The sequence below is a fragment of the Lynx rufus genome, unplaced genomic scaffold (assembly GCF_022079265.1).
Source record: "Lynx rufus isolate CCGP_SWC_20201006 ecotype Redwood Valley unplaced genomic scaffold, mLynRuf1.p SCAF_17, whole genome shotgun sequence".
Classification (NCBI taxonomy): Eukaryota; Metazoa; Chordata; class Mammalia; order Carnivora; family Felidae; genus Lynx; species Lynx rufus.
The window spans coordinates 50,889,831-50,904,378 of NW_025814831.1; the positions used below are offsets into that span (position 1 = coordinate 50,889,831).

The 14,548-nt window shown below is 42.8% G+C and overlaps 3 protein-coding genes across 4 annotated transcripts; 2 read left to right on the forward strand and 1 right to left on the reverse strand.

Annotated features, from left to right (window-relative positions):
- The first annotated feature begins 341 nt into the window (after window positions 1-341).
- DNAAF2 (dynein axonemal assembly factor 2) lies at window positions 342-7,301 on the forward strand. Of its 2 annotated transcripts, none has more exons than XM_047079716.1 (3): window positions 342-2,171; window positions 5,089-5,232; window positions 6,464-7,301. In XM_047079716.1, the coding sequence occupies exons 1-3, from the start codon at window positions 342-344 to the stop codon at window positions 6,962-6,964; spliced, it is 2,475 nt and encodes an 824-aa protein (XP_046935672.1). In that variant the 3' UTR covers window positions 6,965-7,301. The 2 variants fall into 2 exon arrangements, with proteins under 2 accessions (XP_046935672.1, XP_046935673.1); XM_047079717.1 differs by having other exon boundaries at window positions 1,732-2,066.
- On the reverse strand, window positions 6,745-11,400 carry MGAT2 (alpha-1,6-mannosyl-glycoprotein 2-beta-N-acetylglucosaminyltransferase). Its single transcript, XM_047079718.1, has 2 exons — window positions 11,309-11,400; window positions 6,745-11,018 (listed from the first exon to the last, which is right to left on the reverse strand). Exon 2 carries the CDS (start codon window positions 10,962-10,964, stop codon window positions 9,624-9,626), a length of 1,341 nt encoding a protein of 446 aa, XP_046935674.1. The 5' UTR covers window positions 10,965-11,018; window positions 11,309-11,400; the 3' UTR covers window positions 6,745-9,623.
- A 194-nt stretch (window positions 11,401-11,594) lies between these two features.
- Window positions 11,595-12,847, forward strand: RPL36AL (ribosomal protein L36a like). The gene is made up of 2 exons (XM_047079720.1): window positions 11,595-11,675; window positions 12,416-12,847. The coding sequence occupies exon 2, from the start codon at window positions 12,447-12,449 to the stop codon at window positions 12,765-12,767; it is 321 nt and encodes a 106-aa protein (XP_046935676.1). The 5' UTR covers window positions 11,595-11,675; window positions 12,416-12,446; the 3' UTR covers window positions 12,768-12,847.
- Window positions 12,848-14,548: the final 1,701 nt, after the last annotated feature.

The window sequence follows — 14,548 nt, forward strand, 5'->3', positions numbered from 1 at the left end:
GAAATTACAACAATTATTATGACAGTTATTCTGCATAAGCAATTGCACCATGGCACAGGAATCTAAAAATGCAGTATGTAGAGTAATTGATTTGAAGAAACTAAGAGGCTATTTGCGGCATTTCCACCATCTCACTCCAATTTCTCCCCCTCCTCCCGGGTGCTGGTAGTGTCACTATGGCAACGACCACGCGCTGCCGCTGCCGTAGGCTCCGTTCTCTGGCGGTTACCGAACTCCGCCACCACCCCACTCTCCGCAGACCAGCGACTGCACCGCGCGTCCCGACCACCTGGTCTCGGGTAAATCTCCCCTGGCTCGAAGGCCAGGAGCCACGGGGCAGGATGGCCAAGGCGGGAGCCTCTTCGTCGCTGGAGGACTTGGACCTGAGCGGAGAAGAGGTCCAGCGGCTCACCTCCGCCTTCCAGGACCCGGAGTTCCGGCGAATGTTCTCCGAGTACGCAGAAGAGCTCACAGACCCCGAGAACCGGCGGCGCTACGAGGAGGAAATCACCGCGCTAGAGCGTGAACGTGGAGTGGATGTGCGGTTCGTACACCCGCAACCTGGCCACGTGCTGCGCACTAGCCTCGACGGGGCGCAGCGCTGCTTCGTGAACGTGTGCAGCAACGCACTGGTGGGCGCGCCCAGCAGCCGACCCGGCCCTGGGGGCGCGGCGACCGGCAGCCAGTGGTCCCTGCCCTACAGCCTGGCTCCCGGCCGCGAGTACGCGGGGGGCCGAGGCACCCGCTACACTGTCTACGACGTAGTCTTCCACCCAGACGCGCTCACGCTAGCCCGGCGCCACGAGAGCTTCCGCCAGATGCTGGACACCACGGCCCTGGAGGCCATCGAGAAGCAGTTCGGCGTGAAGTTAGACCGCAGGAATGCCAAGACTCTGAAGATCAGGTACAAGGGGACTCCGGAGGCCGCCGTCCTGCGCACACCCCTGCCCGGGGGTGTCCCGGCCCGGCCCGAAGGGGAGCCGGAGAGCCCTCTCCCCGATTTCCCCTACCCCTACCGGTGCCCGGCGGTGGCCGGGAACTCTGTGGTCCCCCAGACCCAGGCGCCCTCCCCTCCGGAGGCGGTCCTGCAGCCCGCCCCCACAGAACCTCGCTACAGCGTGGTGCAGCGCCACCACGTGGACCTCCAGGATTACCGCTGTTCCCGGGATTCGGCCCCCAGTCCGGTGCCCCGGGAGCTGGTGGTCACCATCGAGCTGCCGCTGTTGCGCTCGGCCGAGCAGGCGGCGCTGGAGGTGACGGGAAAGCGGCTGTGCCTTGATTCAAGGAAGCCCGACTACCGGCTGCGGCTCTCGCTCCCGTACCCGGTGGACGACAGCCGCGGCAAGGCGCAGTTCAACAAGGCCCGGCGACAGCTGGTGGTCACGCTTCCCGTGGCACTACCCCCAGCGCGCCAGAAACCCACGGCGGAGCCGGAAGAGCCCGTCTACAAACCCGGAACTGACGGCGCGGCGTGCCCTTCCGCTCGCGAGGGGGAGGCGGGCCCGGCAGGGGGTTGTGCCGGGTTTGGCGGCCCGGAACCCAGGCTCCCTGGCGCTGCGGACTTACAGAGCACTAGTCGGGCCGCCGCTGTGGAGGAGCTTGTCTCCCAGCCCGAGGAGCGGGACTTAGACGAGCAAGCTGTGTGGACAACGGGCATCGAGGAGGAGCCGCCTTCCGTAGCAGGGAGCTCACCTGGGGACGGTGCAGGAGGCTCCCCTTGTACTTCATCTGGGGACCTTGACAGGGGGTCTTCTGCAGGAAGAGGGAGTGCGCGGGGAGATCTCAGTGTTGAGACGCGCGTGATCGGGGAAGGTGTTCCATCTGATCGAGCCATGGGTCGTCCCGGGACGGGCAGCAGGGAACCATTGTGTCCTCCTTTGCAGTGTAATCAGGATGAAGAATCCCTGACTCTGCTAATTCAAGTGCCTCGGATCCAACCGCAAAGCCTTCAAGGGGATGTGAGCCCCTTCCGGTACAAATTGTGCTTCTCCACCCAAGACTTAGTTTATTATTCTTTCTTTTTGCAATTCGCTCCAGAGAATAAATTGAATACCAAAGAACCTGTGGTTAGTATTTCTTCAAACAATGCAGTGATAGAACTGGCCAAATCTCCAGAATGCCATGGACATTGGAGAGAGTGGTATTATGGTTTAAACAAAGATTCTTTGGAGGTAACAGTTCTTTCTAGATTCTTAATATTTGAAATATTCCATCCCACTTTTAAAATTTACTATTAAAACTGGCCCTTGAACAACAGAAGTTGGAACTGCCTGGATCCACTTACAAGCAGATATTTTTTGAAAAGCTTTAAGTGTATTTTGTTAAGATTTTATTTTCAAGTGATCTCTATACCCCACCTGGGGCTCGAAATCACCACCAGAGATCAACATCAGGCTCCATTGACTGAGCCAGCCAGGTGCCCCTAAATGTATTTTCTTTTATGATTTTATTAATAACATTTTGTTTTCTCTAGTTTACATTATAAGGACATAGTATAAATGCAAAATATGTGTTAATGGATTGTTTATGTTATCAGTAAGGCTTCCAATCTGCAGTAGGCTATTAGTAGTTAAGCGTTTAGGGCAGTCAAAAGTTGTAGGTGGAGTTTTCAACCGTGGGATGGGGGGCGCCCCAACACCCCCACCCCGCCACCCTTGTTGAAGGATTAACTGAATAAATATTGTTAAACTGAACATCAAGATCAACTACACCTCTTATGAGCGGGTACTCCAGAACTTGGGGCTGAGCATTATCTAGTTTACTCAGGATACAGTTTTCATGAATAGTATGTTCTATTGTAGTTGCTACTACACTTTCAAGGTTATTGAGGTTCTTGGATTTCAGATTCTAACCCTTGAATTTGTTAAAAGCTAAAAAAAAATTACATGTAACAGATGAATACCTCAATGCAAACCACCAGTTGTTAATTTATGAGTTTAAAAAGTTCCTTAGAACTTCAAATTTTACAGTTTTTTAAAAAAAATTAATAGTACCAAAGTACTAATTCCCAGAAATAAAACTTGTTGCAGAGTATATATTGAAAATTAACTTGCTGGTCTTGGGCTTTAACTTGCCAGAAATTTTCACTTCTTCCTTTTATTTTCCTAGATATTTGCTAATAAGTTATATTTTATGAGGGGCATCTTCTGGGAGAAGTGGTTAATTTGAAACCATCCCAAAATAGTAAATAAGCCAGGACTAGGTAAAATACTTTGTGAGAATATAATATGAAATTGACTATCTGTTTATATCATCAGAAGGGGGACATTTAGGAAAGGGCAGTTGTTTCCTGTAATTGTTTTATATCTTTACTTATTTTTAAAGTTTATTTAAGTAATCTCTACACCTAATGTGGGCCTTGAACTCACAATCTGAGATCATGAGTCGTATGCCCTTCTGAATGAGCCAGCCAGGTGCCCCTGTAATTGTTTTAATAAATGTAAAAATAACTTAAAACTGGGAAGAAGGCTTTATGGATAAGCAGTTGAGAGAATACTAAAGAATATATTATAATCTAATTTTCTAGAAAGCTAACATTATTTTAGCAAGGAAATTAGACCAAGATGGGATTAGGGCAACTGTGTGTTACATCTTTGATGCCTGAAATAGATTTATAATTACTTCATTAGTCATCACATTTGCTAAGGCTGATGGAACCATAATACGCAATTATTCTTCTTTACACTTCACTGGACTAGGCTCTAAGTATTAAAGTGAAATTATTTTAAAATCACAAGAGTAATAGGTGGGTAGACATAGAATATATAATGATTAAATTATATGCATTATATGGAAATAATTATAAAGAGACTGGATTGTGATGGTGAAGGTCAGAATTGTTACTTTACACATAAGTACAATATTATTTATAAAAGCCTTAGATATCCACTGGAAATTTTCCTAGAGATATAGGACCACTAAATTGAATATCTTTTATTGGAGTAAAATCAGCTTATGCAAATCCTCTATATTTTAATCATAACCATTTCCATTATAAATATTACTTTTCCTTGGGTTTACTAAAGACTAAAGTATTTGGTGTATTTTTGTGCAATTAATGTGTTTTTCCAGAGACAGGAACCTTAGAAATGCTTTTAATTGGGGAATGTTTCTATCATCAGTTATTCTGGAACTTAAAATAATAGGAATGAAATTACTCCAAATTTTTGGGTAAGATTTTTCTGGACCCAAGGTTCACTTTGGTAGGCATTCACAAATGTAGATACTGTATAAAATAAGGGAACTTGAAACTTGTCTCTTTCTGATTTTGCCCTCCTATTTGGACCAAATAATGAACTGTGTTTATTTGGAAATTTGTTTTTATGTAAGTATTTTATTTCAGGCAACAATAAACTGATTTTATGAATTTTAAATATGGTTATCCCTTCAACACCCTAACTATATACCTATATTCATTTCACATGAATATGCACAAACTGCTTTGTGTTTGAGAGTCTGGTAAAAGTGATTTATGCATTTCCTAATAGTAGTTTGGAAATCTTTCCTATGTCTCTTGAAATCTGTTTCATTCTTATAAATAGCTATATGCTAGTGTCACACTGGATTATCTCAATGTGTAAAATTAGAATCTACTTCTCAAGTAAAATATTATATTTGGCTGTTACCTGGCCAAGAACTAAAACACAAACTGGTCACACAAAATTTGAATAAATCCTGTCATGTATTTTTCTTAGCTGACTCATTAGGAAGTATTCTAAAATTAAATTACATTTTATAGCTGTGACTGCATTTATAGACCTAGTGGTGATGTTATTCTTATACAATATTGAGAAAAAAGAAAGAAAAATATCATTTATAAGTAAGATTATCTCAGATTGTTAACAGAGACTTAGAAAAGGAACTAGGATTTTTTAAAGACTTTTCTTTTAGCGCCTTTGCCGTTATATGTATATACTCTTGCTACTCTTAACTACTCAATACTGTTTTCTTCTGCCAAAACAGCATAGGAGTAACATTAAACATTTAAAAGTATAATCCTGAACTGTGTTAAGAACTTTTACGAGCTGTTCTTAGATCAAATGTGTCAAGAATAACTTATGAGGCAGAATTTTTTTTCTCTTATTTTAGGAAAAGCTGTTTGTCAATGAAGAAAATGTTAATGAGGTACTTGAAGAGGTCCTGAGCTCTCCATTTAAACAGACAATGTCCTTAACCCCACCATTAATTGAAGTTCTTCAGGTTACTGATAGTAAGATTCAGATTCACGCAAAGGTAAGGATTTGGTGGCCTTTGTAGAGTAGTGATTTAGGACCAGGTTAAAGCCTGACCAATATCTTAATTTTTGATTTCTTGATGTCATAACTTTAAATCAAATGTACATAGTATCTGGGAAGACTTAGGAGTAAAGACCTCTTTGTATGTATTTTACTGTGTGCCATGCACTTTGTGATTTATTTTCACACATATCTCATTTCATCCCAAAGTAACTCTCCATTGAGGAATAGAGTGAGACTAACATTTAGGAAGTTTGAGTACCAGTCCAGGGACAAACAAGTCTTTTTGACTCTCAAACCGTGGGAAGGAGCTGTGTCATTCTGTTTGTTCATTATTTCTAGTTGAACCATAAGTTTGGCTATTTTGTAAAATTAATTAGTTAATTAATTATATTTTAGAAAGGGAGAGAGCGAGCATGGGGGAGAGGGGCAAGGGAGAAAGCATCTTTTTTTTTTTTTTTAAGTTTATTTATTTTGAGAGAAATTGCATGCACATGCCTGCACAGTTGGGGGAGGGGCAGAGAGAGAGAGGAAGAGCGGGAATCCCAAGCAGGCACCACACTGTCAGTGTAGAGCCCAATGCGAGGCTTGATCTCACGAACTGTGAGATCATGACCTAAGCCCAAATCAAGAGTTGGATGCTCAACCGACTGAGCCACCCAGCTGTCCTGGGAGAGACAATCTTAAGCAGGCCGTCTGCTCAGGGTGGAGCCTGATGTGTGGCTTTATCCCATGACTGTAGGCTGTGGAATCATGACCTGAGCCCACGTTTAACCCACTGAGCCACCCACGTACCCCTAGTTTGGTTATTTTTAGTCTTCAATATTGGACACAGATAATTTAGTAACTAGCACAGTTAATTTATATATGAATGTGGGGAGGGAGTGGATCTAAAGAATCACAGAAATTCAAGAAAACTCAAGAAATTCAAGGATGACCTTATTAGAAAGACTACTAAAGGGTTGGTAGGCCAGGATTATTTTATCTTGAAGGAGATGAGGAGTCACTGGAAGGAATTAAGAATTAATGCCAGGTTTGCATTGTCTGCATTATTAAAAAATAACTGGCAGCATTTGGAAGATGACTTTGAGGGGGAAGCCTGGAAATCCGCAGTTCTGCAAGGGTTGTTCCCTCACAATTAAAAAAAAAAATCTATACCCAGAGAGTACTACAATTTAATTTTCTATTTGTTTCAAAGAATTCTTAATTTATTGTTTCTCTTGACCTAGTTGCAAGAATGTAGTAACTCTGAGCAGCTTCATGAAAAGGAAGAAAAAGTCAATGAAGGAAGTCCTGTAACTGAAAAAGAAAATATAGAACATCCTACCGCCTCAACTGATTCTGATTCATCTGTGGCAGTTAAAGTACTAGAAACAGACGGTTGTGGTTCAGTTGTATGCTTGCAACAAGAGTCTCTTGATGTTTCTCATATGCTATTTGGAAAGTCTCAGCAACCTGAGTCAAAAATGGAACCTGAATTTATACAAGAAAAAAGTCCCGTTTACTCAAATGAGGAAAAAGATAATTTAAAAGAACCAGTGATAACAGAAGAGAAAAAATTACATGGAGACCATCAATCATTACTAAACGAAACAACAGTTCACAATTTACCTGGTCTTGACAACATAAAAGAAACCAATATGCAGGATGGTAGTGTGCAGTTTATTAAAGATCATGTGACTCAATGTGCATTCAGTTTTCATAATTCTTTGCTGTATGACTTGGATTAATTCTATATAATTTTAGAATTTAAAAGTTAAGAGTAAAGTTTTTTGGACTTAGATTATTTTTGTTAACTATTATTGTAAAACAAAGTACTTAAGAAAGTATAAAATTAAAATTTTCAATTTTGATTCTAATGGGGAAACTGGCGATATTTTTTGCATGTATAATTTATACAGAGTTTCCTTAATTATGGTGATTTTTGTGATTCCTCTGATAGATGTGTACTTTTTCTAATGGAGGGTTATTAAACATATAGTTTTAATACAACCTGTATATATTTGCTTCTGTTTGTTTTTGGCTTCTTTACCATAACTTTTAATAAAGTTTTAAAGTAAATATTCACTAAGTTGTGTCTGTTACAAAAATTCTCAAGAATGCAATTAACTGGAAATTAATCAGTATGTGTGTGTGGTGGGATAGAATCTCAAAACTATGCATTTATAAGTTTCATTAAATAGAACATATTTATGTTTGAAACAGAGATTCTTAGAAGTTTACCAACCAATATTAACGATCCAAACAATTACAATACAAATACACTGAATGAAATTTAGTATTTTTGCTTCAACTCTGTATTTTACTCTTCTCATGTCTGTCACACACAAAATACAGGTGATATAGTGATACTTTTGAAAACTGAACTTCTTAAAAGGTGTTTTTGGAAGTTACTATTGCAGTATTAAGACATTTCTTGGTCTTACAGAATACATTTATGAATATTTTTAAAAGCTTTTAAGTAATCCCTACACCCAAACGTGGGGCTTGAATTGATAACCCCGATATTGAGAGTCACATACTCCAACTGATGCAGCCACCCAGCCAGCCTACATTTACTAATATTAGAATAATAAAAAATCTGGGAATTTGTTCCCATAGGAAAACTGTCTTTGCTGTATTACATGGAAACAAAACAGCCAGTGGTTTCTAGTTAGTTTTTCTTGCAATATCTCAAAAAGGGTAGCAGATAATGTATCTTAAATTATTAGTTTTGTGGAATAATCTTTTTATTGGAGGCCAGGAGAAAATCCGAATAAATTTTTTCTCACAAAAATTTTTAATACAGCATGAATGTAGAAAGGAAAGTATTTGTTGATCTAATTGCTGACACCAAGGCCATGAGCTGATTTATCTATGTTTCAAAAAAAGATACTAATTCAAAGGTCTGGCCCTACCTTAGTCCTGGAAATTACCTAATCTCTTTAGTCCTTTGAACTGGGGAAAGTCAGATCAGAGCACCAAAAGGTAGTACAAAACCTGGCAATTCATCCTGATTTATATTTATAACCCCTCTAAAATCTGGAACCAGATTGGGCTATGAGGGTAATATAAAGGTAGCACATAAAGTAAGAGAACTATTTGGTCCACCTAAAATGACCGTACGCATTTTTCCGCCATAATGACTTAATTTGATGAAATCATTTCAAAACTGTCCATTTAATACATAATTTCCCTGGGGTTGAAATGATATCATATCTACACAGAAATTAATCTTTGAGTAATTTCTGGTTGAATGCAATTATATACTGTTAAGAGAAACTTCGACATTAAATATAGAATAAATTTTAAGCCTGTTTCCTATTATTGTGTGTGCCTTTTTAAAAAGTATGATTTCAGTTAAAGCCGGCACTAGAACATGTTTCACTGTAGCATGACTGAACTTTCTATCATTGCTGGTTCTCGAAAACAATTTAGGCTGTATTTCACTTACAAGGCAGCTTTTTATTGTTCATTGGCTATGCCTGGCTAATTTGAAAGCCAGTTTCTTCCAAAGGGAATGCATTGTCAAGAGTGGGGTTTTCTTTAATTCAAATTCAGTTGTATGATGTACAAAGGGTTCATACGAAGATATAATGCAAACTATAAAACTTCTAGAATGCCTTTACTGAATTTTGGTGTAAAGAGTAAACAAAATTTCTTCTACAAAATGATTAGGAACTTTTTTATGCAAAAATGAGTTATTTTATTTTGGCAGCACTAAAAGAAAAAAAAAAACCACTGTATTTCTACATTGAGGTGAAAACAGTGTTTCAACTTTCTTATCAAATACATTCCAAAAGAAAGTGTGTTCTATGAAGGTTCCAAAGCACAGGCAAATCTTAACACAATAATACAGGAATCTGTAATACTGAAAATGTCTGTTCTGATAGGGTGTTTAACAAACATAACTTTTGAATTATAAAATCAGCGAAGCAAACCCTTCCTAGTAACCGTGTCGAGTGAAATTGGGCTTGCTCCATTAATACTCTAATGATTCTATTGTAATACTTTTTACTGTTATGACAATTTTAAATAAAGTTTGCTGTACTTAAAATAAGTTTTGAAAGTGGAAAAGTGTACAAAGTTCCAGATAAAAAGATTAAGAGATGCAATTTAAATAAAATTTCTCTTTTCTTTTACCGGTTAACAATGATTACCTTTAGCTGATACAGATTGAACTTTAAAACCCAACTCCTGAAATGAAAACTTCTGTTTAAATTTTTGTCAGACAGAGAAGGAAAAGATTACTATATTTGGACATCTTTTACAAGAATTGTTTTTTTGTTTTTGTTTTTTTGTATTAAAGCAGAAACCAGTTCCTAAACCCTTTTTATTCAATTGTTTATCCTGTTTGGACAAATATCAAAAATAGAAGACTGTCACTTTTGCTTTTGTAATTGTGATTTTTCACTGCAGTCTTCTATAACTTTTACAGAGTTCATGGTCCCTAATATCTCCCCACCCTCCATTTTTCCTAGGTGGGGAAATGGCTGCCACAAACTTCTCACTGATAGTTAGAGTGTCTGGAAACAAGTACTGTTTGTTATTATTTAAGAGTGACTCAATTTGGGCACTCTGGGTGGATGGTCTACAGGTTTTCTTGTGGTGCATACCACAGTCTCCAGCATGAAATATCCTAGGAACTTGAGGAACCAGCACTTTCCAGAATTTTGGAAGACAGGATACAGTTAAATATTGAAGAGTCCAGTCCCAGTTATAATCATCGTAAGTACAGAAAGTGTCTGTGCACTCAATCAACTTCTGATACGCATCCCGGGTCAAGGCTAGACCCATATTGTGCTCTGTGGATTTCCAAGTTTTCACGTCTACCTTGTCAGCAATGCCATGGAAACTGCGACTGGCCGTATAGGTCCCCAGGGAGAGAACATCACACTCAGGACACTCTTGCTGCTTTAACTTCCACATCTTTTTGAAGACATGGTAAAAGTCTGGGGCTAAGTAGTGATCCTCCTCTAGGAAAAGTATGAGGCCAGCATAGTCTCGAAGAACTTTGACCCTTTCCCATACAAAATGCAGCTTCCACCACCAATGGTGTTTGGTTTGGGAGAACTTGGCCTCTCTATAATGGCCAAAGGAGTCGGGATACTCAGCATTAATGCATCCCATCTTCAAAGCTGCATTCTTCTCCAGGTCTCGGGGGCAATCTCTGGGGTCGCTGCCTGGAAACTCGTTGGGGTACAACTGAATGCTGAAAGGAAAGAACACCTGCAGAACCGGACAGAAATCCACCCCAGCGATCAGTTGATTGATTTCTGTCGACCAGAAGTCATGGCTAAAGATGACGAGGACGCTGTCGATGCCCTGGGCTTTCCGGAGGGAGTCCAGCAGCAGTCTGAGGTAATCGGGCCGGTTATGCACCTGGACCACCAGCACCAGCTCTCGAGGGGTCCAGGAGCCGGCCTTATCTACATTCCTCAGCGTCTGGTCGAAGTTCAGCTGGTACACTAGGGACCTGTACCGCAGCGTCAGGTTGTCCGCCTCGGGCTGCGGGGCCGCGGGGACCAGTGGAGCCGCCGACTCGTTGGAGACCCGGCGGATGCCCACGGACACAGCCGAATGGTCCCCGCCCCGGCCGCCCGCACCTCGCGCGGGCTCGGCGTCCAGCAGCGGCGGGGCGAGGGCCTCGTTTTTCCTTTGTCGCCCATTGCTGCTCCAGAGGACGAAGCCGCAGGCGGCCACCACGAGCGTCAGGATCAGCACCTTCCGCTTGTAGATGCGGAACCTCATGGTCTCCAGGGCCGGGAGCGCTGGCGGGCGGGCGCGAAAAGGAGCTAGCGGCTTCTGCACAGAAGGGGCGGGCGGGTGGCGGCCGTCGCCTTGGCCTGAGGCAGTCGGAACTGGACCCCGCGGCTGCCCTAGCTAACTCATCCCGGGCCCCGGGGGTCCTGGGGCCCGAAGGGTCTCAGCTCCCCCGCGCCGCCCGGGCTCCACACATCCTCGCCTGGCAGCTGCAGCTCGGGCAGCGGCCCCGCGGCTAGGAGCCGCGGCTCGGCATCGCCTCGGTCCTCTCCATTCAGCAAGGGTCCCGGAAGAAGCCCCGCAGCGGCCCCACCGCACTCCCGCTTGGTTACCTGCGCCTCCAGCGGCCCTGCGTCCTCTGCGCTCTCATCCTTACACGGGCCCTACACCTCCAAGACCGAGCGACGCAGCCTCGCCCCACTCCGGCGGCGACCGTTCTGACAACCCGCTACTGGCCCGCGGAGCGCCGCGGCCCTCCGGCCCACACCCCTCCGGCCCGCCCCTTGGGCCCCTGGTTGGAGCTTCCCGGACGCGTCCGGGGACGCCAGGCCGCCGCTGCCTGCTGCCTATTGGCCTTTAGTACTGTCGCTCACGCACAGTTCCTGCTTCCGCCTCGTTCCTCCTTTTCCTGTTAGGCGCGAGCGAGGCGAGGCGAGGCCAGGCGAGGCCAGGCGAGGATCGCGGACGCCGAATTTCCCGGTGAGCTAAGACGGTAGTGTAGCGTCTCAGCAGGAGCCTCCAGTGCTGGGAACCTGGGGATGGACGAGGCCCTTGTGGGAACTGGAGGGCGAGACCCGCTGCCTGGTTTGCTAGAGCCAAAGAACTGGTTTCTCCCTTTGGAAAGGGTCTCAGGAATGGCGGCTAGTGGGCCGGGAGGCACATATTAAGGACACGTCAGCCTTCAGGGCTGCTCTGACGGGTGGCTCTGCTCCTGAGAGGAAAAGTGAAACCAGACTGATTTGGTTCCCGGAGAAGGAGCGTAGGCGGGCCGTAGCCGAAGCCACGGTATCGCGCGCTGAACCGGGAATGCCCGGGCGCTAGAACGTGGGGGAAGAGGGTGCGAGGAAGAGCCGGAGGCTCTAGTTTTGGCCCTCTCTGAGAAAGAAAATTAGATAGACACCACTTCTTTTCCTTTGGGGTAGCCACAGTAAATTAAACTCCAAAGGAACTTGCTTTGTACGGGGAAACTGGCTCCTGAGCCCCCTGTGCTGCTGCATTGCATGCTAATTTTTATTGAGGCTCATTCTATACATGCTCTGATAATTTAAGCATTCCAAAAGGTGTGCACTTTTCTGTGTAATTTATTCTTATATGAAATGAGTACTTGGTGGGTCTATACCTTAGTGATACATGTAATGCTGTAATGTTTTCCTGAATTTTTAAAACGTTTTATTCAAAATGTTTAACGTCTGCCACTGTAATTTTAAATGTTTTACCAGTTTGAATCGTGCTGACAGCCCTGCTGCAAAGATGGTCAATGTTCCGAAAACCCGAAGGACTTTCTGTAAGAAGTGTGGAAAGCATCAGCCTCACAAAGTGACCCAGTATAAGAAGGGCAAGGATTCCCTGTATGCCCAGGGAAAGAGGCGCTACGATCGGAAGCAGAGTGGCTATGGTGGGCAGACGAAGCCAATTTTCCGGAAGAAGGCTAAAACCACAAAGAAGATTGTGCTGAGGCTTGAATGTGTCGAACCTAACTGCAGGTCCAAGAGGATGCTGGCCATTAAAAGATGCAAGCATTTTGAACTGGGAGGAGATAAGAAGAGAAAGGGCCAAGTGATCCAGTTCTAAGCTTTGGGATTCTTCTTTTCGTTGACGCTTGTAGCAACGTTATCTGTATGAAAATAAATGCAGTAATATTTTTGCTCAAATATTGTGTTTTTTGAAATACAAATAGAATGACATATTTAATGTGATTCAAAATTAAGGAAATAACAGCAAATTTGTTGAACTAAGATTTAACCTCTTCTCAAATTTATTTAAATTTAGTTTCATAAGAATTGGAATATTGTTTATGTGTCTCTCACACACACACACACACACACATATATAAAAAGACAGGAGTACCACCTCCAACTTTACAACTAGGTTATGGAACTCTATCAGGGGAAAAAAACTCAGACCTTCTTTACGTTTTCTGGTCAATTTCAAATATGTTAGGCAAATTCATAATCATGATTGAAGAGCTCCTGGGAAAAGTCAAATCAGATTTTAAAAAGTAAATGAAGAGGCTAAATTAAGCCTGTGTATAGCAGACTCAGTGGGGTAGAGTATCAAAGATGAGGGATAAAAAGAGCTGACTTTTTGCAAATTAGTGTCCAGTAAGGACCACTAGTCATACAGATATTTAAATTAAAAAGCAGTTCCTCAGTTAACACTACAGCTACATTTAGTGCTCAATAGCCACATGTGCTGAGTGACTACCCTATTGGACAACAAAGATACAGAACATTCCCATTACGGTTTTTTTGGATGGCATGGTTTTTAGACTGGTCCTGAATGTAAGGCAGGAGTTAAAAACTGACTTCTAACTGCAAAATGTTCTGAAGCTAGTGAAGAACCAGGAGTCCATAATAGTATTGACTGCTTTTTGAATCTTTCAGAAGCTACTCTGGGAAGTACTCAAATGTTACAACTTGGTTATTGGGAGGTTTGAGGAAGCAAGCAGTTACTACTGAAAATAGAATGGAAGGCTGAAACTCAAAGAAGTGAACCTTATAACCCATGAAAGGCAAAAAAAAAAAAAAAAAGTATCAAAAGGAGAAATAAACTGACAAAGGGTATGGGTTATGAGAAGACAAATTCTGCATTCTGTACAAGAATTTTAAGTTGGCCAAGATAGTTGCATGGGATGGCTTTTAGATGAGTAAGGATGCAAAGACAAAGGGCTAGGGTGTAGGAGTAACAGATGGCTAGCACTTAGTCCCAACACAGACACATCTGCATTTGTTATTGAAGGAACTTTTTCTTCAAGAACATGTAAAAATCAGATACAAGTTAAATATGTCACAACACATTTTTTAAAGAACTATGTTTTAAAGTAGTCACATAACCTGGGTAATTCCTCACCGTTTTGTTCAGAAAAAACTAAGATATTATACTTACAGAATTCTTGGTTTTAAAGAGCAAAAGTGAATTAACTTTAGAAGGCAGTATAAAGCCTGGACTTAAAATCTGATCTGGGTTTATGGTACTGACCTAGGGCAATTTGTGAGGATTAAATAAAATTATGTAAAACACTTGTGACAAATACTCTGCTAAATGGCAGCTCTTTTTATGTAAGCCATGTTTGCATTATATATATGATTTTTTAATTTTTTTTCAACGTTTATTTATTTTTGGGACAGAGAGCGACAGAGCATGAACGGGGGAGGGGCAGAGAGAGAGGGAGACACAGAATCGGAAACAGGCTCCAGTCTCTGAGCCATCAGCCCAGAGCCTGACGCGGGGCTCAAACTCACGGACTGCGAGATCGTGACCTGGCTGAAGTCGGACGCTCAACCGACTGCGCCACCCAGGCGCCCCTATATATGATTTTTTAAAATCAAAAACCAGGGGGCGCCTGGGTGGCG